Here is a 24,032-nt window from a genome sequence, read left to right as displayed (position 1 = left end):
GAGAGACGGGGAGAGACGGGGAGAGACGGGGAGAGACGGGGAGAGACAGAAAAGTGGAGTTGACAACTGTCGGCCACAATCTGAATGTCACAGCAGACGTAGTGGGCTGAATGGCCCAATTTATTGTATCTCACCAATGGCACACTCAACCATCTATTGTCCTTTGATGTATTTCACATTTCTATGGCAACTTCCAACATCCAACACCAAGTGCTTGGCAACTGAATGTAGGCTTATCACAAGCATTTAAGATGAGTCAAATAAAACATTTGAGAAGGTGAAAAAAAAAGCATTTTTAAAGAGCATGACAAAGGGTTTGCAAATGGATAGTCAGTGTAAACTCAACGGTCCGAGAGATCTGGGATGCGACTATTGAGATTAAGGCTGCCCTCCAACATGCTTTTTCCACAATGAGCATTTTCGGTGTGCTTTTGCATAGTTTAACAGCAACTTTATCTTAATGTCTTTAGTCTTTTCTCCCGGCTTCAAGCAAATTGTACTGGAGAACCCAATACACAATCTCATTTGATTGGCTGAGCATTAAATAAATATCCCAGACAGGGAAATGTTGAATTCAAGAGTTCCAGAAATGCTGAAAATATTAAAACCAAAATGTGAGAAACGTGAATTCAGTCAGTCAGTGAGTGAGTGTCATAGCATCATGTTGATGATTTCCATGCCACAAGTTAAAGCATAATCCCACCCTCAAAAGATTTTTGGTCTGATAAATATCATACAGCAGTGATTAAAGCAGCTTGTTTTAAAAATCACCTGCATATCCTTGTCATTTTGCACTTTTGGACTACATAATTACAAGCAGAACACAACTCGTGTTGCAAACCCAGGCTTGGTTCTTGTCATATTTCCCTGTAATTCTGCCACCAACAATAAAACAGTTACAATAGATTAAAAACAACACCAAGGACACTTATCATTGCTTTGATGTTTATAATCAACCACTTGAAACCATATCTCATCTTTACATGGCAATACAATGCATTCAACAACTGTTGATTTATCTTCCTGTACATAGTTTCCAGCAATTAAATATACTGATTTCAATAGTGTTAAATTACTATCCATATATTAAAACAAAATCACCCACAACTCTCATGACTCAAACTTAAATAGGAACATGTGAAACCTGTACAATTGACAGCCCAAATAAATTGCACTGAGATTACCACATGCCGTTTCAAACGGTGGCACACAGGTAAATTATGGAATCACAATTATACTCCAGATGGAGGCCATTCAACCTATCATGCCTGCACCAGTCCCATTACCTTGTGCAAATCTTTCCTTTCCCCCCCATATCCCTAAAATCCCATTTCTATTCAAGTCATCCATGCCCTCTTGAATATCTCAGTTGAATACCTCAATTGAATCTGCCTCCACCACACTTCCTGATAGTGCATCCCCGAAATAGTACTACGTGAAAAAGTTTCTTATATTATCCTTACTCCAGCTGCATATCACTTGAAATGGGTGCCCTTATTCTATTCAATTCTAAAGCATCATCTTCTCCCTACGGTGCAGCCCAAATCAAAAATAGGGTTTTGAAAACCTCTATCAAATCTCCTCTTAGCCTGGTCATCTCCAAGGAAAAAACAAACAGTGCCACATACACAACATCCAGAGCCTCCAAAAACTGTTGTCTCTTTGGACCCTCAAGTAAACACTCTAAGCAATGCTCCAGCATCTTCTGGCACTACAATCAATCTTACCCCAGCTCAGAACCCCTCTCCCAGACCTGAAAAACCAGTTTTAAAATCTCCCCAACCCCAGCCCCATCCCATGTCCAACCTTCCCTCTCATCCGCACCTCCTCGACTTAACCTGTCCATCTTCTCTCCCACCTATCCACCCCTCCCACCTCACTGACCAATCCCCACCATTCCCAACCTGCACTCATCACCATCTCCACTCCCCCTTGAGAAATGGGGAGACGGAAGAGGACTGGGAAATAAAGAGGAGGGTCCCGACCCGAATCCTGTCACTCCATACTGTTATCTCAGGCTCCAGCATCTGCAGCTCTTGCTATCTCCCAGCTTCTTCAATCTGTCCTCAGTTTAAATTTCTCATTACTCAAACCATTCTTGCTCTCCAACGCATTCAAATTTTTTTGTAATGTGGCCTTACAACTATGTACAATACTCCAGCTGAGGTCTAACAGTGTCTTATCCAAGTTCAACATTACCTTGTTCTTGTACTTATACCCTATGACAGCCAATAAAAGGTGTGTTCTTAATTGTTCTCTCCACTTGTCCTACCACCTTCAATGATCTGTGCACATGTGCACCAGGTTTCTTTTGCTCCTACACCCCTTCTAGAATTATACCCCCATTTTATTGGTTTTCAATGTACCAAAGTGCATCATGTCACATTTTCCTGCATTCCAACTCATTTGCCACCTATCCACTCTCTCCACCTTAATGATCCATAAAGGGGAGGCAATGGCATAGCGGTATTATCACTGGACTATTAATCCAGAGACCAGGTTTGAATCCCACCACAGCAGATGGAGAAATTTAAATTCAAGAAAATATCTGGAATTAATAATCTAATGATGACCATGAATCCTTTGTTGATTGTCAGGAAAAATCCATCTGGTTCACTACTGTCCTTTAGGGGCAGAAACTGCCATCCTTACCTGGTCTGGCCTACATGTGACTCCAGACCCACAGAAATGTGGTTGACTCTTAACTGTCCTCTGGGCAATAAATACTGCCTAGCCAGCGACACCCTCACATGAACAAAAATAGAAAATCTTCAAAACACCACTGTCCTCTTCACATTACAATTCTTCCTAACTTGTCATCTATAAACTTGGAGACTGTCCACCAAGATTTGGATCATTGATATTTATCAGAAGGGTCCTAGGGACTATCAGTCTTTTCTCCAGCCTAAAAATATCCATTGACCATTACGGATTCTTATCACTCAGCTAATTTTGTATTCACGTTGCTACTGCCTTTTTTATTCCGTGCCTGCAACTTTCCTGTAGCACTTTATCAAATGCACATATACTATCAGTGCTACCCTGATAAAACAATTTTAGAAATTCATCTTGCCTCTTCCAGATCAACCTATGCTTTTCTATCCAAAATTAATGGCTTCTAGACATTTTCCCCACCGACAAACTTAGCAGCTCTGCAATTGCTGGGCTTATCCTTGTAGACTTGAACAAAGCTGCAATGTTTCCAATTCTTCAGTCTTCTGGTACCTCCCAAGACCAAGACAACTGAACATTTATGGCCCATGCCTCTCCAATTCTACCCTCACTTCCTTCAAAATCCTCAGATGCATCTTAGCCAGACCTGACACCTTGGCAATTTTAAATTGCCAAGGATCTATCCAAGACTTTTTCCCTCAATAATTTTGATCTTTCTAGTGACAGAGATGCCTTCTGTCACCGTGGCCTGGGCAGTATCCTCTTTTGTAAAGAGGGATGTAAAGCATATAATGCCTCAGCCATGCACACTGCCTCCATCTATAAATCCATTTTTTGATCTGACTGGCCTTACTCTTCCTTTAACCATTTCCTATTTATCTGCTGATGGAGCATTTTGGGATCTCCCTTTACGATAGCTACTAGCCTTTTGTCGGAGTTCCTTTTATTGGCTTTTTCACCTCTCCCACCCCCCACCCAAACTGCCAGTATTCTTGTTTATTCCCCATTGTCTGTCTTATTATAAAGTTGCTATACTCACAAAAGATTGTACAAGCTCCTTCCTCATTTCAGAGATAACTAGTGGTAGTTTAACTAGAGGGTCACCATACCCTCTGTGATGGGAGCCTTTATGGTTACGTCTGCTGATATCGGAAGTCAACTCATCATTGATGTCACTCTGAATCACAAATCAGCCACCTAACCAACTAAGCTCAACCTCTCACCAGCCACAAAAGCACTCTTTTTAATGTTCATTTTCACCTTTGTCATCCATGACACTGTTTATCCTAACTTTTTCCATTAGAGGGAATAGAACTTGACTGTACCCAAGCAGCTGCTCTTTGAAGATGGCTCATTTTTCAGTTAATGGCTTTCCCACCAACCTCTTCTTCCAAATCAATCCTGTTCAGCTCTGTTCTTGTTCCATTAAAGTCAGTTCTGTCTTTGATTTTTCTGACTCTAGATTGTTTTAAGTCATTCTCCAACACCATCCAGAACCTTACGATACCATGTTTATTGTCCCTAAAATGTTCACCCATTGACACTTTAATCACTTCATGAGTTTCCTTTCCGAGGATCAGATCCAAAATCTTTCCTTGTTGGACAGGACCCCTGCGGGAAGCACTCCTGAAACCAATCTAGGAACACTGCCCCTTGCTGCATGTACACTACCAGTATCACAGTCTACATTTGAGTGTTTGAAGTTCCCCATTGTATGTACTCTTAATGTGGGCGTTGCTCTGCAGATTTGTTCCTTTTAATCTTTCCACGTCCTTTGCATTAATTGGTAGTCTGTAGACTACCTCAACCAATGAAATTTCACCCTTTATCCATAGCTCTTGCTAAATTGACTGCTCTTGAACTCAGACATCTTCCTTCTCCAGGACTCAAGACCCTTCTTAAATACTAATGCTTCTCCTTTACCATTCCTGAACTTATACTCAAATACTTACGATGCAATTTTGCCCTTCCTTGAGCCAGGTCTGTCACAATGCAATGTGGAGTTAGAATCAGTCCAACTCCCCCACCTTATTTACTACCAGTCATGTATTTGCATATGTGCCTCCAGTTACTGCTTAAGCCTCAAGACACAGGAGGTGCATTGATCTAACCAGAGGTACCTCTTGCTCACCCACCACCCAGACCACAAGGACTTTGTAGATTTCCCACATTGGGATAGATGTGCAAGTCATAGTTAAGAGCTATCCAGATATATTTTAACTGAATAGAATCGGGACCCTTGCTTTTATCTTACCCTTAATCCCACTTGAGTGCAAAAATTGTCATCTCGTTTGTCAGGTACAAACAAAATTCCTTAAGTCTGTCAAGAAGAAATTAAGTACAAAAGCAGAAAATGCTGGAAAAATCACAGCATGTTGTGCAACATCTGTGGAGAAAAACCAAAATTAACATTTCAGGTCCAGTGAACCTTCTTCAGCACTGGTATCCCTTACTAAAACAGAGAGAGGTGTGCAACAACAAGAAGCACTGTAGATGCTCAAGGTTCATTAGATAGCAGCTTCCCAATCCACAAACTCTGCCATTTAGAAGGCCAGGGCACTAGATATACAGGACTACCACCACTTGCAAATTTCCCTCCAAGCCACACACCATCCTGACTGAACTAGACCACATTCCTTCACTATCACTGGGTAAAAATTCTGGATTTCACTCCACCCCACAGACTGCTGTTCACCACAAATGTTGCAGGTCATCATGGATGGACTCTCACCAGCAACACCTACACCTACCTGAATAAAATGCCCAGGCAGTGAGATGGAAGTTAGAATAAAGTGATGAGAAATGGTTCTGTGCACAGGTTGAGGGGAATGCAGAGAACATTACCTTTCAAGTACAGTATCAGGGTATCAGAGAAAGAGTACTTCAAATAAAAAGGGGGACAGAACAAAGTGATTGAGCACTAGATACCAGCAGTTGAGACACATGTTGAGGTTCAGGTTGTGTTGAAAATAAAAAACAAAACATTGGAAATACAGATTCTATGCCTCTTCTCAAAAAAATATGAAAAGGCAACCTATATCTGACAGAGTTTCAAGCACTTACAGTTAGTAAATAGCCCACACTGAAAAATGTGTTTGATACAATAACAATGCAAAGTGTTTGCAATGGAATTGAGAGAAGCATAACTATGCTCTGAAACAGACAAGAAATCGCCCTCCAGGTGTGAGTTTTCAGCCTTCGTTTGCTTCAATGATATGACATGAGCAATAACCAGGATTTGAAAATGTAACAAACAGCTATTAAAATGTTTTTCTATGACTTTTCAAATAGTGTCTTCCAAATGGAATTGATGTAGGAGGGTGTCTAATTTTTATGCAACTATGCTTCAGAAATTGTTTGAAAATGCTTATTGGCAGTTAAAGAACACAATATCAACAGCCTTATTCAATTTGATTTCAAACTTGCTATCATTTCCATGTTCTTTCCACTATGCCACAGCCCCATCTGTAGTACAAGTTGAGAAGCTCAAGACCACCAGTACAGAATTGCCTCAGTTAAAAATAAGCTTTCACTTTTCCCAAATGCTGTAAAAAAAAAAAATGCAGTGTTGGAGAAGATTACTGTACGTTGTAGAAGTTTGGAGCTTAAAGTTCTGCAAGACAGCAAGATTGCTCCCACAGAATGACAAGCCAGTCTGCAATGGTTTTCATCTTTCTAGTCAGTGGCAATTGTAGAAAATATCATTTTTAATCTCATTCAGATGCTGCCTGAAATATTTAGATAAGATAATCAGCTTGGTAATTTCAGTCAAATGTTTCTATTAGCTTCAGTGAAACTGCATAAAGTTAAGAATGTACACTAAAAACAGATTCTTACCAGAGATCAACGGTTGTTTACTTTTTGAACTACACATATTTCCAGCACGACCATCATGGTTCACACGACCTTGTTGCAATTTGGATGTAGAAGACAGCGTTCTTAACTTTGCAGATGGAGACGGCAGAGTCTGGCTCTTAGTAGTACCACCAAGGGATGGCTTCTGTCCAACTTGAACGCGAGCGACGCTGGGTGCTGATGATTTTGTTAAAGGAGCCTGCGAAAACAGATATTTTGGGCAACAGAGGACATACATCCTGCAAGTTTTCTCGTTTTCCTTCAAGATATTACTTCATTAGCTATTTGTGGAAACCTGCTGTTAAACTATGCCTGCAGCAACTGGCAACCTTCCCAATTTCCTTTCCTTGTGTAAGCACACTGAGTAAAGATTCAGCGCTTGAAACACTAAAAGCTCCTTTGAGCATATGGAATACTCTGCTGCTATACACCAACTTATGCAGTCTTCAACATGGATCAAGGGAAACCTGTGGATGTGGCACACTTATTTTCCAGAAATGATCAACAACAAAAAAAACCCAACTGACTGTGTAGGGACTAACAAATTAACAGGATAAAGAAGGATTAGTTAGCCAACAGGAAGCTGAGAATACCAATGAATGAGTCATTTCCAGGTTGGAAAGATTTAGCAACTGGCCCACCATAGGGATCAATGCTGGGCCTAAACAATTAGAACAAAATTCAATTTTGTAACAAACTGAAGCACGGTAGCTAAAAAGCTGGGGAAGGAGGAACAAGAGCGGGAGCAAGCACAGCATGGAGTATGGGCCCAAACTACACAATCTTTGCAGACAATCGCTTTAGCCCACAGATCAAATCTTGTAAATTACCTGAACTGATTATAATGCACAACGTTTTGGACCCACGTAGCTTAACAAGTGGGAGGCGGGTGAGGCTGCTCAGACAACCTCAAAAAGCTGATGTAAACATACAGAAAATGGTCGGTCATTCAACACAGATTTAGCGTCCTTGTAGATCAAAAATGGTCAAATCTGCATCAGCATGCAGATACAATGTTAGTCTTTCTTGTAATATGGATGTATTATAAAATGTGGGGAAATCACACTACGTATGCGCGCACACACACTCCTGGGATGAAAGGGTTGCCTGGACAGGTTACACAATTTGGGGCTATATTCATGGCAACCTACCATGTAAAAAGGATTTTCTTTTTAGAAAAACATACCAAGGAAAGTCACAAAAAGGAACTTGACAGGGGTGATATTGAAAAAATAGGAGACAAAAATTCTGTGAATGCTGGAGACCTGAAACTAAAAACAGTGCTTGAGAAAGTCAGATCTGTGGAGACAGTTAATAATGCTGAAGGGAGGCTATTCTGAGTGGGGGTGTAGGAGGAATGTATGAGGGCACGTTTGATGAATAAAGAGAAGTATTCCATTTAAGACTGAGGAGCACAAGTTTATTTTCTTTTAGAGGTCACTAATCAATGGACCTGTTGTGGAGTGTAGTACAGGCTGATTTTTAAACTTATTCAAGGCCAACCTCAAATTAGACATCCACAAGGCTGAGTTTGACAGGCTTTGATTTAGATTGAAGTGTTAAGATAGACAGGCCAAATCTATTTAAAAGATAGGACCTGGTTAGTGAAGATCAACTTGAGTGGCAGAATGACTTGCTCCACATGATGATCTCACTTACACGTGGCACAATTTGCTGGTTTAATCTGCTCAGAACTTAACTTCTTTCCAAAACTCAAAACACATGCCAGCATGCTACACAGCGTTTGATTCACCATGTTCCAAAACTGCTTTCCTAAAACGGATACTTGTTTCCCATATCACTGCTGCATCAATTTGTACTAAAATTTTTGCCCAGATTCCTCATAACCCCACATGCTTCTCTTTTGCATCCTCCCCCACCCCTTGCATAGGTAAATGATGGTTGAGCCCATGATGGAAGAATCAAATTCCCAAGTAATTTCTCTAAAAGGCAAGCAATGTTACTTGCCCAATTAGCTAAATCTCAAACAGGAAGCAGCCCTTATACAGAGTTTCCATTTAAACTGGAATATTAATAATCTATCCAACATTGTTAGTTCAAACAACATCATCCAATATTGCCTAGTTACACATTTCTGAATTAACTACCATACCTTCATAAGGCTGGCAGACAAGAACTCGGATTCAAGTATCAGTGTCAGCCAAGCAGAAAAAAAAAGGTACATTAAAAAACACACAATATGAGCAGTAATCCATTCCTTAAATTGCATACTTTAATTTAAACAAACAATAAATTCAGTTTAGAATGAAGGTGAACACTTTTGGTTAACCATGGATTGGCCACAATGCAATCAAATACTTAATACTGACAGCTGCATTGATTCACAAGAATGTTTCCCAAAAGTGTCTGCAGGGTTTGTAAACAAGCGATCACTTACTTGAATGGTGTGAACTTCACAAGCAGCAGCAGCTGGACAGTTACTGCTAAGCAGGAGGAGGTCATCTGTCTCGCCTGCCAAGCTTCTACATCGTGGCCTTGGTTTAACACCTGGAATCACGTGCTTTGACAGATTGATGTCCTCTACTCCACAGTGATGAGCTTCAAGTTCACATGCATTTGCTCCCACAGAAGGAGGCCACGCCTTGGCCACGTGCAGTGAGCCAAACACTTGACTTTCAGCTCCATCGACAGTAGTAGACATCAAAGGTACTCTGGCTTGACAGCTGATACTGCGGCTGGATTTGAAGTTTCTCTTTTCTGCCTTTGCAAAAGTCTGCTGCTCGCTTGCATAGATTCTCTTCCTAAATACCATCTTCTGAACTTGTGCATTGTCAGATTTTAGCTTCAAGGCTGACTGTGAGAGTTGTTCCTTTCTCTGTTTTGGTGCAGGAGATAAAGAACATGGAGACTCAATAGATGAGATGGAACTGCTGCACCTTGGAAAATATGAGGAAACTCCTGCGACAGGACACATACGGCTTTTTGACACCGATGATATTTGCTGAGCTCGAGATACAACTTTGGGTTTGACATTATTGAAATTAGGTTTAGGATAGGATTTGATTTCCACTTTTGACAATTTTGATTTCATATTGGTGTTGCACTTAGTTCTGAAACCTGGCTTCTGCACAGAATCCCTTGCACCTGGCTGCAGAATCAGGTTAGTTGGGGACTCTTCCACTGGAGGTGTGCAACAGTTTTCATTGTCAGATAAATCTGCTGGATTCTGGAATGGTACGCCAAAGAAAACTATTTTTCTGGACTCTGGCAAAGGAGTCGATGTATTTGAAGCAGAATTATCATGTTCATGAAATGCCGGACTGGAGACCAAAAAGGTTTGATCACTTACATTTCCTTCAACACATGTTTCTGGTTGGGGTACAAGCTCCTTTGCATCAGTCACCCAACCATCAATTTCAGATTCAAATTTGGAATCATCACTTACGTCCTTTAACACTATGAATGTTGTGTTCATTGCTGAGCTTTTCAGCATTTCATAAACTTTAGATTCACCCATTTCTGCCACAGGCGTTCTTTCATTGCAATGTTCATTTACAACTGGTAACGGTCTATCTGCAGTTTCATTTGGTTCACATTTCACATCTTTATCAGAGTTATTGTAGCTAGGTCCACCTAGTTGATCTCCAAAAGTGTGACGCAAATTTAGTGTGGGGCACTGGGCTGGGCCAGTACCTTGGTCAAAAGAGTGCGTTTCTTCAACTTTATCTAAGACATGCAACTGACTCTTCTGCAATGGTACGCACTGTTTAAAATTCAAGTTGGCTTCCCCAGACAGTTGATGTATAGTTCGTGTAACATTCAGAGTCTCAGTCTCACCTGGATTTTCAAATGTCTCTAATGATTGATCTGACATTACAAATGAATAACCTGAACTGTTTGAAAATACAGATGATTCAGCAACAGGCACACTAGATTCATATTCCATATCATCTACATTGTGCTTCATTTCTAACTTGGATTCAGAAGATGGTACTGAATGTTCCAAATTTATTTCCTTATTCATTGCAGTTTTCACTACTGTGTCATTAGGATTGACACTTTGACATAACTTAAAGCAGTCATCTGAAACACGATGCTTCAGTGTCTTATGGTGAGCTTCATTGGTAACATAAGAGTTGAACTTACGCTCACAATCTGTCACATGGCACTCACTCATTGTTTGGTCTAAAGTCATTTGTCTTGCATCAACTCTATTTTGTTCATGTTCCATCTTCCTCTCCCCTGGATCTGATGTGACAGAACACTTTGCATGACAACAATTATCAGTCAGCCATCTGTGATGATCTGAACAGCGACTTTGCGAACTGGTGAAAACCATGCTAATAGGTGCTGCACGATCACAGAGCGAGTCATCAGCAAGTTGCAATTCAGGTCTGTGCACACCCTGAGGCCTACAAGCTGTTTCGTCAGAAACTATTATCCTGACATCAACACCAATATTAACTGGGTTTATCTGCATATCTGGACACTCGCAGCTTCCATTAGTCAATGGTGTTCTAGCTTCAGAAGATATTCCTGTGCTGCAGGCAACTTGATTGCCATTCGGATCACTGATCAATACAGGGAGATGAAAGTGGTTTCTTCTCTCGTTTTTTGAGCACTCCACCTTGCTGGAATTGTTGCCTTGAAAGCTCATTTTAGTAGGGATTTCATTCAAGTTAAAACCTTTAGAACAGATTTAATGACCAAAGCAGTGCACCCACCACTTTCCTGCAATAGTCAAAATTGATTCTTGGCCCCAAGTTAATTTGATTGAAGGTGTGAACTTCTTCCAAAGTAGCAACACTTGCTCCACTCTTGACTTGAGCAATCAGGATTTCAATTAAATATCATGTTCATGCTTGAGCTAAAACAAAAAAAAGAAAATAATTACATCTGTAATTCTTGCTGGATTTGCTAATTTCATGAAAGCTGCTTAAAATAGTTGCTGGAAAAATTATACATTTAGGAAGTCTTCTTGACCAGCCTTATGGTTTAAAGTTTCAATTGTTCTCATGGGAAGCTCTTAAAAAAACAAACAAACAAACAAACAAACAAACAAACTTGTTGGTAACAGCTTAAAGGCTACTGTATTCGAATCTTCCACACCTCTACACAAACTTCAGCCCACGTCTTTCTCCTAACATAGGAAAGCATTTAAAGTTTGAGAATATTTGTAGCTTGGGTTGTGAAGGAGGTTGTAGACATGCTCGCCAAGCCAGTGGGTTTGGTTGCAGACATTTCATCACCCTGCTAGGTAACATTGTCAGTGTGCCTCTGGTGAAGCGATGTTCTGTCCTGTTTGTTATTTATAGGTCTGTTTGGTACCACTTCCAGTTCTGTTTCTCAAATGAATTAGACCTGATGTACAAACCAATGTGTTTGTTGGAGTTCCGGTTAGAATACTGGGCCTCCAGGAATTCCCTGGCGTGTCTTGTTTGGTATGTGTATATCACAACCCACTTCACCTTCAATAACGGCATATACAAACAAAAAAAAGTCAACAGAAAACCAGTGGGATCCCCAATATCAGGACTATATTAGCCAAACTGTGTCCAATATGTAGAGGACACTTGTGATTATTAAAAATGTACAAAATGAGAACATAGAACAGTACAGGCCCTCTGGCCGACGATATTGTGCCGACCTACTATCCTACCAAGATCAATCTACCCTGCATTTGCTACATTTTAACTATCCTCCATGTGCCTATCCAAGAGTCGCTTAAAAGTCTCTAAAATTATCTGACTCCACTAACACTGCTGGCAGCACATTCCACACGCCCACCACTGTGTAAAGAACCTACCTCTGACATCTCCCCTATACCTTCCTCCAATCACTTTAAAATTATGTCCCCTCGTAATAGTCATTTCCGCCCTAGGAAAAAGTCTCTGGCTATCCACTCTCTGCCTCTCATCATCTCGTAAATCTGTCAAGTCACCTATCCTTCTTCGCTCCAAGTGAAAAAAGCCCTAGCTCCCTCAATCTTTGCTCATAAGACCCTCCAGTCCAGGCAATACCGTGGTAAATCTCTTCTGCACCCTCTAAAAACCTTCCACATCCTTTTTATAAGGAGGCGACCAGAATTGAACACAATATTCCAAGTGTAGTCTAACCAGGGTTTTATACAGCTGCAGCGTAACCTCGTGGCTCAAACTCAATTCCCCTGCCAATGAAAGCCAACACACCGTACGCTTTCTTCACAACCCTATCAACTTGGGTAGCAACTTTGAGGGATCTGTGGACACAGACCCCAAGAAACCCACCGACAAAACATCCTTACCGGGATAAAATTCACAAAAAAAAGGAAAGAAAAAAAGAAAAGAAAAAAGAAAAAAGGACAACCGACTGCCCTTCCTGGACATAAGTGGTAGAACACAACAACGGGGAACTCCAGGCTAGCATATATGTAGAAAGACCACACACTCTCAACCACCCCAACACCCACAAATGGAGCAGCATCAGGATGCTATTTAAATGAGCCACAACACATTGTAGCAACTGGGAACTAGGCAAAGCATAACAGGAGCATCTATATGGAGTCAAAAGGAATGGATGCCTGAAAAGCACAATCGCCATTACCTCGGAGACAGACCACAACAGGAAGACACGTGACCAGAATCACTAAAATCACCCTACTGTACATCAAGGACATTTCAGAGACGACCACAAGACTACTCAGACCCCTAGTAATCAGTAGCCCACAAACCAACAACCACCCTACAACAGCTACTGACAAACGTAAAAGGATCCCATACCCAAAACTGGGGTAATATACAAAATACCCTGCGAGGACTGAGAGAAACAGCACATAGGCCAAACCAGAAAACCAACAAGACGGATGCATTAACACCAACTAGCCACCAAGAGACACAACCAAAATCTCACTACACACTGACAATGAGGGACACAAATTCGACTGGAACAACAATTCCCTAATAGCAGAAGCCAAACAGAGACATGCCAGGGAATTCCTGGAGGCCTGGTTTTCTAACCAAACTCCAAACACATTGAACTGGACCCAATATACAAACAACTGAGAAACGAAACCCAAAGTCGTACCAAACACCACAAACTGAGGCATGCAAATAACAAAACGGGACAGAACACCAACGCTTCATTGGAGGTGCACTGACCATGTTACTTAGCAGGGTGACAAAATGTTTGCAACCAAACCCAAATGGCTCGGTGAACATGTCTATAACCTCAGAAAAGCATTTCCCAAACTAATTTTGCATCATACTTTCTCACTTCTATTCTTCAGAATATTGTTGTTTCTAGAACCAAAAATTATTCAAGTTAAAATTGGGTAATCAAAAAAGTGGAAATTAACTGGTGTTAGGATTAATGGTGGAATGCTCTGGACAGATGGCAGTGGGTTAACTTCAATAATTGTAGTCCTTACTGTAACAATACTTGTTTTTAAATACAAGTAGCTCACTTTCCTCCTGGATGAGAGTCAACCATATTGTATGGTTAGTTAACTGGCCACAGTTAACAGAAACAGTATCTCCAGGGTTTGCTGTTGTAATACACTTGAACTAATATTTACTGCAGAACCCCACTTCATCTGCAAGAACTCAGCTGACTTGAGTAGCCCAAGCCAAAGTTCCATTCTGCATTTATGGCCAGTTGACTGGAAGGCAGGCCAAGGGCAGCAGTTTTCCCAGAGTAAATTTTAAAATGAGGAAACCAGATCTTTAACAGCTACAAAACTCATTTTGTTTCTTGTAACAAATTGAGGCTCAAGACTCTTTTCAGACTGGTTTAGATACAGTCAAAGTATATTCCCTCAAAAAGAAAGGCAGCTAGGACAGACATCAAGAGCCGTGATGAACAAAGAAACTTAGAACAAAAACAAAGTGTCAGGTAGAAAATACAACTGAGAACCAAGCTAAACAATTCTCATAAGTCTAGAAAACAACCGAAAAGAAGTGAAGTGAGGGGTATTAGGATAATAACTGACACCTAATCATAGAAAGGGTGGCAAAAAGGACTAGGAATGAGTTAGTGATTTAAAGTCTTGGGACTTCAGGGTACAATTTAAGTTTACTGTTGATAAAATGTTGGAAGCATTGTAAATTGTGAAAACATGGTAGGACTTAAAAAACAGTTGGAATGAGCAGTGATTACAATAAGTTTGGAGAAATCTTGTAAGCTGCATCACCTCAAGAATACGGAGAGCCAGTACAAAATAAAGGACACTATTCTAAATGATGTGGAAGAGCAGAGAGACCTGGGCTTGCATGTACAGATTATGCATGCAGAACAGGTAGACAGCAATTTAGCATTTGGTGTGCTAGGTTTCATTATTAGGGGCATAGAGTACAGGAACAAAACAAATGCTGAATCTTTGTAGACTCTATAGTTCAACCTCAGCTTGAGTCTTCAGTGTATTGGAGAGTGTAACAAGGTTAATTTATGACAAGGTCAGGGGTGAGATACTACAGTTAAAAAAGAGAAATTGGAAGAAAGAAAGAAAGAAAAAAATACTCCTTGGACCTGTCTCCAAGAGGAAATTCAATAGATGTCTTCAAAATTACAAGGTCTGGTTAGTAAAGAGGGAGAACTGTTCCTGCTCAAGAGAATCAAGCATGCAAGGGCAGGATAATGACACCAATTCATGATGCTCATTTGAAAAAAAAAAAACGGTGCAGATACCATGGGCCAAGTGGCCTCCCTCACCACTACAAAATCTCAAGCAGACGGATCAGTATTTTGCAAATACCAAAGTTAAACATAGATTCAGCTCGTTTTTATTTACTAGTAGATTTCAGAGAGGTTTCAATACGTGGAATTGGATAAAATACTTGCATTCAGTCATAACTAACAGATGAATACATCAGTCTCAATTTCATTTCCCTTCATTTAATCCAGATGTCCAAAGCTATTCGGCCAGGTCAAAGGTTTATTTAAATTCTTTGCAGACAATTGAGTTGGACTTCAAAAGTCAAAGAATGTAGCCAAATGCAGAATGGAACTTTGGCTTGGGCTACTCAAGTCAGCTGAGTTCTTGCAGATCAAGGGGAGTTCTGCAGTAAATATTAGTTCAAGTGTATTACAGCAAACTCTGGAGATACCGTTTCAGTTAACTGTGGCCAGTTACAATGCTGTAAAGCCTGATAAATTCAACACAGTTAACAGTAAACCACCAAAATGAAGATCTGCAGTGTTGTTTACATTGGTCTCACTGTGCTAAGTCATGATGAAACCAATGTCAGTCATGACTGCTATTGATCCTCAAAAGCAACAAGTTAGGAATCTACAAATGCACACAGTTAAAACACAGAAATCTATGATTTGTTGGTGTAATGTTGTATTGCTTCAAGATGCATGGTTCAGGTCCATTAATACAGTTAGAAATATGGGAATTAATGAGAATTGTACTTTTATTTAGCAGTAAGATCTGATGGAAATCGTGAAGTTGTAAACAAGACAAAAACAGCAGAGAGAGAACCTGGAAAAACTACTACCCTGCTTTCCACACACATTCACACAATTCTGCTCTCCAAGGCCCAGTTAAATTTATGCCGGGGTCATCTAGCTCTGGACCTCATTACAGCCTCGATCCAACTACATCTCAAACAGCTCAACTCGAGAAGTGATAGAAGTGAGACTGCCCTCACAGCAATATTCAGTGTGGTATTGCAGAGCCCTGGAAAAATTGGAGTACATGGGAAATTTGAACAGGGCTGTGGGCAGGAAGAGAAGAGCCCACTCCACTAGCTAAAACCATTGTCAAAAGACAACTGTGCTGGTTGGAGGTCATTCAAGTCCAAAGACATCAATGTAGGAGATCAAGGTAGATATTCTGTTAACTACCTGTTCAGAGATGTTATTCCACATCTCTGGAGCAGGTGGCACTTAAAACCTTGCCTTCTAGTCTAGGAGTAGGGACACTACCACTGCATCTGAGGAGCCCTTTAGGAGCTCAAGATAGACATCAAGTCAGTGATATACAGCACAGAAACAGACTTCGGTCTAACTCGTCCATGCTGACCAGATATCCTATAAAAATCTAGTCCAATTTGCCAGTATTTGGCCCATATCCCTCTTAACCCTTCCTACTCATATAGCCATCCAGGTGCCTTTTAAAGGTTGCATTTTACCAGCCTCCACTACTTCCTCTGGCAGCTCATTTCATACATGCACTACCCGCTGCATGAAAAAAGTGCCCCAAGTCCCTTTTATGTCTTTTCCCTCTCACCAGGCACCTATGCCCTCTAGTTTTGTATTCCCCCACCCCAGGGAAAGGACCTTGTCTATTCACCCCCATGCCCCTCAGTCTCTGACACTCCAGGGAAAACAGCCCTAGTCCATTCTGCCTCTCCTACAGTTCAAACCCTCCAAAGCCAGCAACATCCTCAAAGAGAGATAGCAAGAACTACAGATGTTGGAGTCAGAGACAACACAGTGTGGAGCTGGAGGAACAGAACAGGCCAGGCAGCAGAGGAGCAGGAAAGTTTCAGGTCAGGACCCTTTTTCACAAGTGAGGGGGAAGGGAGCTGGGAAATAAAGAGAGGGGAGGGGGTTAGGCTGGGGAAGGTAGGCGAGATAGTGATAGGTGAGCGCAGGTAGGGAGTGATGTGGATGTCAGAAAAGATGATGGACAGGTTGTGTAAGGTCAAGGAAGCAGGGTTGGTCCTCCAATCTTTTCTGAACCCTTTCTAGCTTCACAATATCCTTCCTATAGGAAGGAGATTGGAATTGCATGCAATACTCCAAGTGGCTGAACCAATGTCCTGTACAGACACAGCATGACCTCCCAATTGCTATACTCAATGCACCAACCAATAAAGACAAGCATATCAAACGTCTTCACTGTCTTATCCACCTGCAACTCCCCTTTCAAGGAATTATGAACCTCCACTCAGGTCTCTGTTCAACATTCCCCAGAACCTTACCATTACGTGTTTATGTCCTGCCCTGATTTGCCTTTCCAAACTGCAGCAACTCACTTTTATCTAAATTAAAACCCCCATCTGCCACTCTTTGGCCCATTGGCCCATCCAGACACAACCAGTTTCATCTGTTTTAATCATCTTCCCTCCAACTGAAAAGGAAAGACGTGGCAATGTTCACTCATGATTGCACAACATTCAGCACCATTGAGTATGAGTTGTCAATCAACACCTGGACAACATCCAGGCTAGGACTGAAAACAATACTGAACTTCATAAAAGAAATACATTTGAAGTTTATTACTGGGTATGTTTTAGCTGTTACCTTAAAAGCACATTTGCTACATTTATTTGATCCTAGAGAAAAAAACAACTTTACTTCCTGATTTACCATCTGACTACTTCAGTGTCACGGAATGCTTAATATCAAATTTACTGGATATGTAGAAATCGCTTCAAATTAGCAGCAAATTCAAAAGAAAACATTTGGAAAAATACAAATTCAAAGATCAAAAGATCTTCATGAGCAGCTGGAGATCCACAGCAAGCACTTGGCTGTCATTAAATCAAGCCCAATTTAATCACAATTAAACGATTGGCCAGATTTCTCACATGTTCCTCCCCAACTATTACTCTGTAGTCCTTTACAGCTTTACTCAACTGATTTTAAAACTGCTGTCTTGTTCCAACAACTCAATAGATCATAGAATCATAGATCATAAAAATCCCTACAGTGTGGAAACAGGCCCTTCGGCCCAACAAGTCCACACCGACCCATCCACCTATAACCCACCTAATCTACACCTCCCCGAATACTACGGGCAATTTAGCATGGCCAATCCACCTGGCCTGCACATCTTTAGACGGTGGGAGGAAACCTAAGCAGACATGGTGAGAATGTGCAAACTCCACACGGAGTCACCTGAGGTGGATTCGAACCCAAGTCCCTGGCACTGTGAGGCAGCAGTGCTAACCACTGAGCCACCGTGCTGCCCAAAACACTTCTGCTTGAAATAATCTGCAGTGTCTACTGCCCAGCTTGCCTTAGTCACATAGCCTCTATGTCTGCTCTCATGCTTGTTTGCACATTCTGCAGCAGCAAATGAACACCATTTGCAATACAGTATTGAGCTGCTGTAACATTAGTTTATTCAAGCTTGGAGAACAGCTTAAAATTAGGAAAACAACTTTTGGTTTTACTAAAAGCAGGTTGGAATTGCTGGAAGAGTCCATAGAAGCTTCAGATTTTCCACTCCCTGCTGCTGTGGACATGAAGCAAGATGACAATTGACATTTTTCCCCACTCAGTCTCGGAAATAAAAAGATAATGACAGAACTAATTAGAAAACAAAATGATACAATTTAGTAGCAATCAGCTATCAATGCTGTGGAAAGTGTGCAAACTTCATTGCAGCCTAGATCGAAGGAGCAGAAAAACCAGAGAATCTTTAAATGCCTTAGAGTATTTACTCAGTGCCGAAGGCATGAGACTATTGATCAGTTGATCCAGCTGTATCCTATGAGCTTGGATGACTGAAAAATAATCTCAGACGGACATTTTAGGCATAGGTCCAAATGGAATTCTCTATCATAGAAGGCTAAGGAGGCCATATTATCAAATATCTTCAAGACAGACAGAATTTTTGATTTTAAAGGCAGAAGTATGGGGAGAAAGTAGGAACACGACAGTAAGACAGGAGAATCAGCCATGATCTTATAAAAATGGGGGAAAAGGAGGTTTGAAGGGTCAAATGGCTTTCTCTTGCTCCTAGTTTGTTAGTCACAAGAGGTTTGCTCTCAAGAAAGTGACTGAGATGTGCAGAAGTGGTGATTGTCCATCAGCTGGAAAATTAGATGGGAGAACAGATGCTTTACATCAGAGACACATTCCAGGCCAAATGAGAATTTGGTTTTCAGCAAACAGACAGATCCATGCCCAAGCAAAGCATGTAAATATTGGGCAGGACATGACCCAAAAGAAAGAAAATGTCATCCAGCAGGGAGACAGGGGTGGTCCAACTGCAAAATTGCAGTGAATGGGAATCACAGGGAAGACTTTTCACCGATTCAAGTCTATGAGGCACAAACTAAGATGCTTATGATTGTGGTTGTTTGAGATCAGTCATCTCAGCTCCAGGATCTTTTAGATCTGAGGAATGCCCTAGGTCCAACTATTATTCCTGAAGAAGGGACTAATAATGGACTGCTCCTTGCCTCCAGATACTTCCTTGCTTGCTGTATTCTTCCAGCCTCCTATTTTATCTACCAACAATCTTCAGCTACTTAAATGACTTTCCCTTTATCATAAGATCAGAAGGGAGGATGTTTGTTGATGACTGTCCCCTGTTCAGTAACATTTGCAACTCCTCAGATACCCAAGCAGCCCAAATGCAACAAGACCTCGACAACATTCAAAAAGTACCAAGCAAGGTGACCATTTCCAATGAGAGAATTGTCCCTTGATGTTCAGTGGCATCACCAAATCCCCACCATCAACATGCTGGGGGTTACCATTCACCAGAAGCTGAAGTGATCTAACCAGATAAATATATTGGCCACAAGAGCATGTCTGAGGCTTGGAATCGTCCAGCAAGAAACACCTCCCAAGTCTCCAAATCCTGTCCACAATCTACAAGGCACAAGTCAGGAGTGTGATGTAATACTCTCCCACTTGCTTCAGTGTGTTGCACTCCAGCTCGACACCAACCAGGTCACCAACGCCCACTTGATTGGAACCACATCCACAAAACATTCACTTTCTCACCTGACACTCAGGAGGAGCAGTGAGTATCAGAAATTCAAAGATCCTCAGACAGCACATTCCAAACCAAAAGAACACCAAGTACAAGGTCTGAAAACACATGGGAAAAATCACAACCCGCAAGCTCCCCTCCAGTCACTCACCATCCTAATTCAGAAGTATTGCAACATTCCTTCATTGTTGCCAACTCCCTACCTTGTGGAATTCACAGAATCCCTACAGTGTGGAAACAGGCCCTTCGGCCCAACAAGTCCACACCGAACCTCAGAGCATCCCACCTATTCTACACATCCCTGAGCACTATGGGCAATTGCGCATGGCCAATCCACCTAACTTGCACATCTTTGGACTGTGAGGGATAAATGGAGCACCCGGAGGAAACCCACGCAGACACAGGGAGAATGTGCAAACTCCCCACACAGTTGCCCGAGGCTGGAATCGAAGCCGGGTCCCTGGCGCTGTGAGGCAGTAGGGCTAACTACCGTGCCACCCCAATGGTCTGTGTATCAACAGTAAACGGAGTGCAGAGGTTCAATAATAGCTCACCACCACCTTCGACAGCAGTCAGGAATGGGCAAAGCAGTTACCAAGTGATGCCTGCATCTCACTAGTGAAAAAAAATTCTTCACCAGACTAATGGTTTGAATACATGGGCTCAAAACCCACAAACAGCAGATGGTGAGATTTTAATTCAATTAAAAATTTGCAATAAAAGCAGATTGACTGTGGTTACATGGTCACCATTAGTCTATTGTAATAAATACCTCTGGTTCCGCTATATTTTCTTGGGACAGCAACCAGTCATCCTTACCTGGCCTGGGCTACATGACTGTAGACCCAGAATCACGGCCATCTCTGAACTGCTCTGTGGGCAGTTAGGGTTGGCTAATGAATGCTAACTGAGCCAGCAACTCCTACACCCCACACATGAAAGAAAAAGAGACACTCCTACTGTCCCAGCAATCAGCCACGTCTCTGAATTTACCATTTAAAAATCAGTCATTCTGGTTCTGCTATCCAAGTGGAGGACTTTAAAATTTATCTATATTTACTAAACTGATTATTTTCCTACTCAGCTGGTCTTCATTTTCCTGAAGCCTTTATGTTCTCATCACAACTTTCCAACAAGTTTTGTATTGCCAGCAAACTTGGAAATTAAGTGGATTCACCACCTTCCATTCTGAAAGGGACTTGCTTCTTGCTATTTTCTGTCTGTTAACCAATTCTTAAGTTTATGCCAATACACTACCACCAATCCCAGGTGATTTGATCTTGCACAATAACCTCTTACCTGGAGGTATTTCACCAGTTTTCAGATAATACAAATACTTCCACTGGTTCACCCTCCTCTATTTTACTCATTGCATCCTGAAAAATCTCTAGTAGGTTTATCAAACACTTAATAGCTGTAGCTTGTGGATGACAAAATTTGGTGGGAAGGCAATGAGTGAGGACGAGGAATCTATAGAGGGACATATGAAGGTGAGCAGAGTGGGCAAAAACTGCCAGATGAAATACAACGTCAGAAAATGAGAGCGTTCTGTACTTTGACAGAAAGACTGAATATTATTTGATAAAGAGACTTTAGAAAACAGCATTTTTAGCATTTCTCATACACGAATCACAAAATACTGACAAGGTTGAATGGAAAATAGGGAAGGCAAATGGATTGGCTATTTTTTGGCAAAAGGACGAGTATAAAAATAGGGAGGTCCTGATATAACTGTGCAATGTACTAGTCAAACCACATCTAGAAATCTGAACAGTTTTGATTCCATAAAATATACTAGCATTGGAGGCAATCCAAGCAAGGTTCAGTAGGTTGATACCAAATTTGAAGGACTGCCTTCCGAGGAGTGTTTCAGTAGGTTAGTCATTAGACTTTTCAAAAAAAAAAAAAAAAGGAAACATACTGATGTGATAGAAGAAGGTGGTTTTCTCTGGTGGGGATACTCTAGGACCCAAGGGGATAACCTCAATAGCATCACATTTAAGATAAGTGATGACCCTCAAAATTTCTCAGTGGAAACCTTTACCACAAATGACTAGAGTGTGTGTTTGGGTCATCAAGTATATTCAAGGCAGATTTTTAAAATCAGTAATGAAATCAATGGTTATGGGGGCATGGTGGGGAAGGTAGCCAAGTGGAGTTGAGGAGGATTACATCAGCCACAATTCCAATGAACGGCAGAGGAGACTCAATAGGCTGAAGAGGTCTCTAGCTCTGCTCCTACATCTCAAAAAGAGGTTTTATAATATCAGTGATTTTTTTTTTTTTTGAAAAAAAAAGTGCTGTGCTATCACATCCTTCAGAATAGACTCCAGCAGTTTCATTACTACTGATGTTACATTAATGACTAATTCCTGGTTTTGTTCCTCCTTCCTTTAAAAAGTGAGGTTGCCACTGTTCCACAACCAACGCATCCATTATTTCCATGGATATCTTTGGTACCCAGGGATAACAGGTATCAGACCCTGGGATTTCAGTTTTCAGTCCCATTAATTTCTAACCCCCCCCAGAATTTTGTTTGTAACAAAGATCATTACCATCAATTCCTCATTCCCAATGAGTTTGCTTCCTTCAAGCTTCTGGTCAGTTTGCCTTCTGATGAAGTCACACCCACTTCAGGTGGTGTTTAATAAGATCCCAACAGTTTAAAAATATCTATTACAGCCTGAAAGCACACTTCAGAAATGGTATTCCAGTCATTGAGTGATCTTGGCCCTCAATTCAGAACTTTGAGAAATTCAGCATTCCATCTCCACACTACTCCCCTACTGTAAAAGCTGAGGCCACAATGAAAATTGCTGAAGGGATCATAAAATATTTGAGCAAGTCCAGATTTATAAAATCTGGATAAAAACCAAAAAAACTGCAGATGTTGTAAATCAAGAACAAAAAAGTCCTGAGGAAGGGTCACCAGACCCAAAACATTAACTTTTCTCCTTCAGATGCTGCCAGACCTGCTGAGCTTTTCCAGCAACTGTTTTTGCTCTTTATAAAATAAAAACCTCAAATGGAAAACTGTACCAACTTAATGCAAGGATTCTAGTCTAAAGAATCCAGTCACAACGCATCCAAACTACTCTTCCAATATTAAGAAAAAAAACTACCCAAGCAAGATTTAAACAAGCATAAAAAAGGTGACAAACAAAAAAAAACTTAAACTTGGAAAAAACCATCAAGTTGTTGCAAGAGCTCAGCTTTATACAACTGATCTGCAAATGCTCAAAGCTCTTGTCAAACTCAGCTCACATCACACAACCAAACTTCAGACATGTGGAGGAGAAATGGTTTGCATCCAGAACACCCATCAGCAAGATGTAATCTCACTACCTGTTCAGATTACAGAATAACCATCAGTTCCAGGGGACCACCAGACAACGGACCATTTACTATTCTAACAGCAGATGCCATTGGAACACTCCCTAAAAATGAGCAGATACTAGAATAACAGCCAACAGTAACATGTGTACGTGGCATTAGGGGACCTGCATGATTATAAACATAAGGTATTGCACAAGTCTGGTTGAAGGCGGATCAGGCTAGAGTTAATGCTTGTTAACAAAGGCCTATTTTCTTTGTGATCATGTATATTGGGTCACATGTATCAACTGATGACTACAAAATCAGGACATGAAATTTTTAGTCAGAAAAGCAGGAATGTTCAGAGAAAAGCAATTGCACCCTCAGATGAGCTGGTTGGCTGGCTGTAATTATGACATATCTCTGCTCCAAATGACTTGGTGTATTGTCTGTAGCAGTCATTAAACACACACTTGAAACTACACCCAGTCCAGAGACCCAACTCAAAATCAAAGTATACAGAGAAGAGTATTGTTGAATAGCCTAAGAGGACTGCTTGAATCTTGTTTAACCA

At 41.1% G+C, this 24,032-nt stretch overlaps 1 protein-coding gene across 5 annotated transcripts in view; it reads right to left on the bottom strand.

Annotated features, from left to right (window-relative positions):
- LOC109937195 (microtubule-associated tumor suppressor 1 homolog) overlaps nucleotides 1-24,032 on the bottom strand; it is a 165,500-nt gene that overhangs the window by 109,400 nt on the left and 32,068 nt on the right. For all 5 annotated transcript variants that reach the window (XM_048600564.1, XM_048600566.1, XM_048600565.1 and 2 more), the window contains 2 exons: nucleotides 8,927-11,356; nucleotides 6,511-6,727 (listed from right to left, as the gene is read on the bottom strand). In XM_048600564.1, coding sequence (XP_048456521.1) covers nucleotides 6,511-6,727; nucleotides 8,927-11,146 — 2,437 coding nt within the window. In that variant the 5' untranslated portion in view covers nucleotides 11,147-11,356. The remainder of the gene's footprint in view (nucleotides 1-6,510; nucleotides 6,728-8,926; nucleotides 11,357-24,032) is intronic.

Source organism: Rhincodon typus, chromosome 1, assembly GCF_021869965.1.
Source record: "Rhincodon typus isolate 14 chromosome 1, sRhiTyp1.1, whole genome shotgun sequence".
In the NCBI taxonomy this organism is placed as follows: domain Eukaryota; kingdom Metazoa; phylum Chordata; class Chondrichthyes; order Orectolobiformes; family Rhincodontidae; genus Rhincodon; species Rhincodon typus.
The sequence above is the reverse complement of the archived record's forward strand: the minus strand, read 5'-3'. Positions and strand labels throughout refer to the sequence as shown.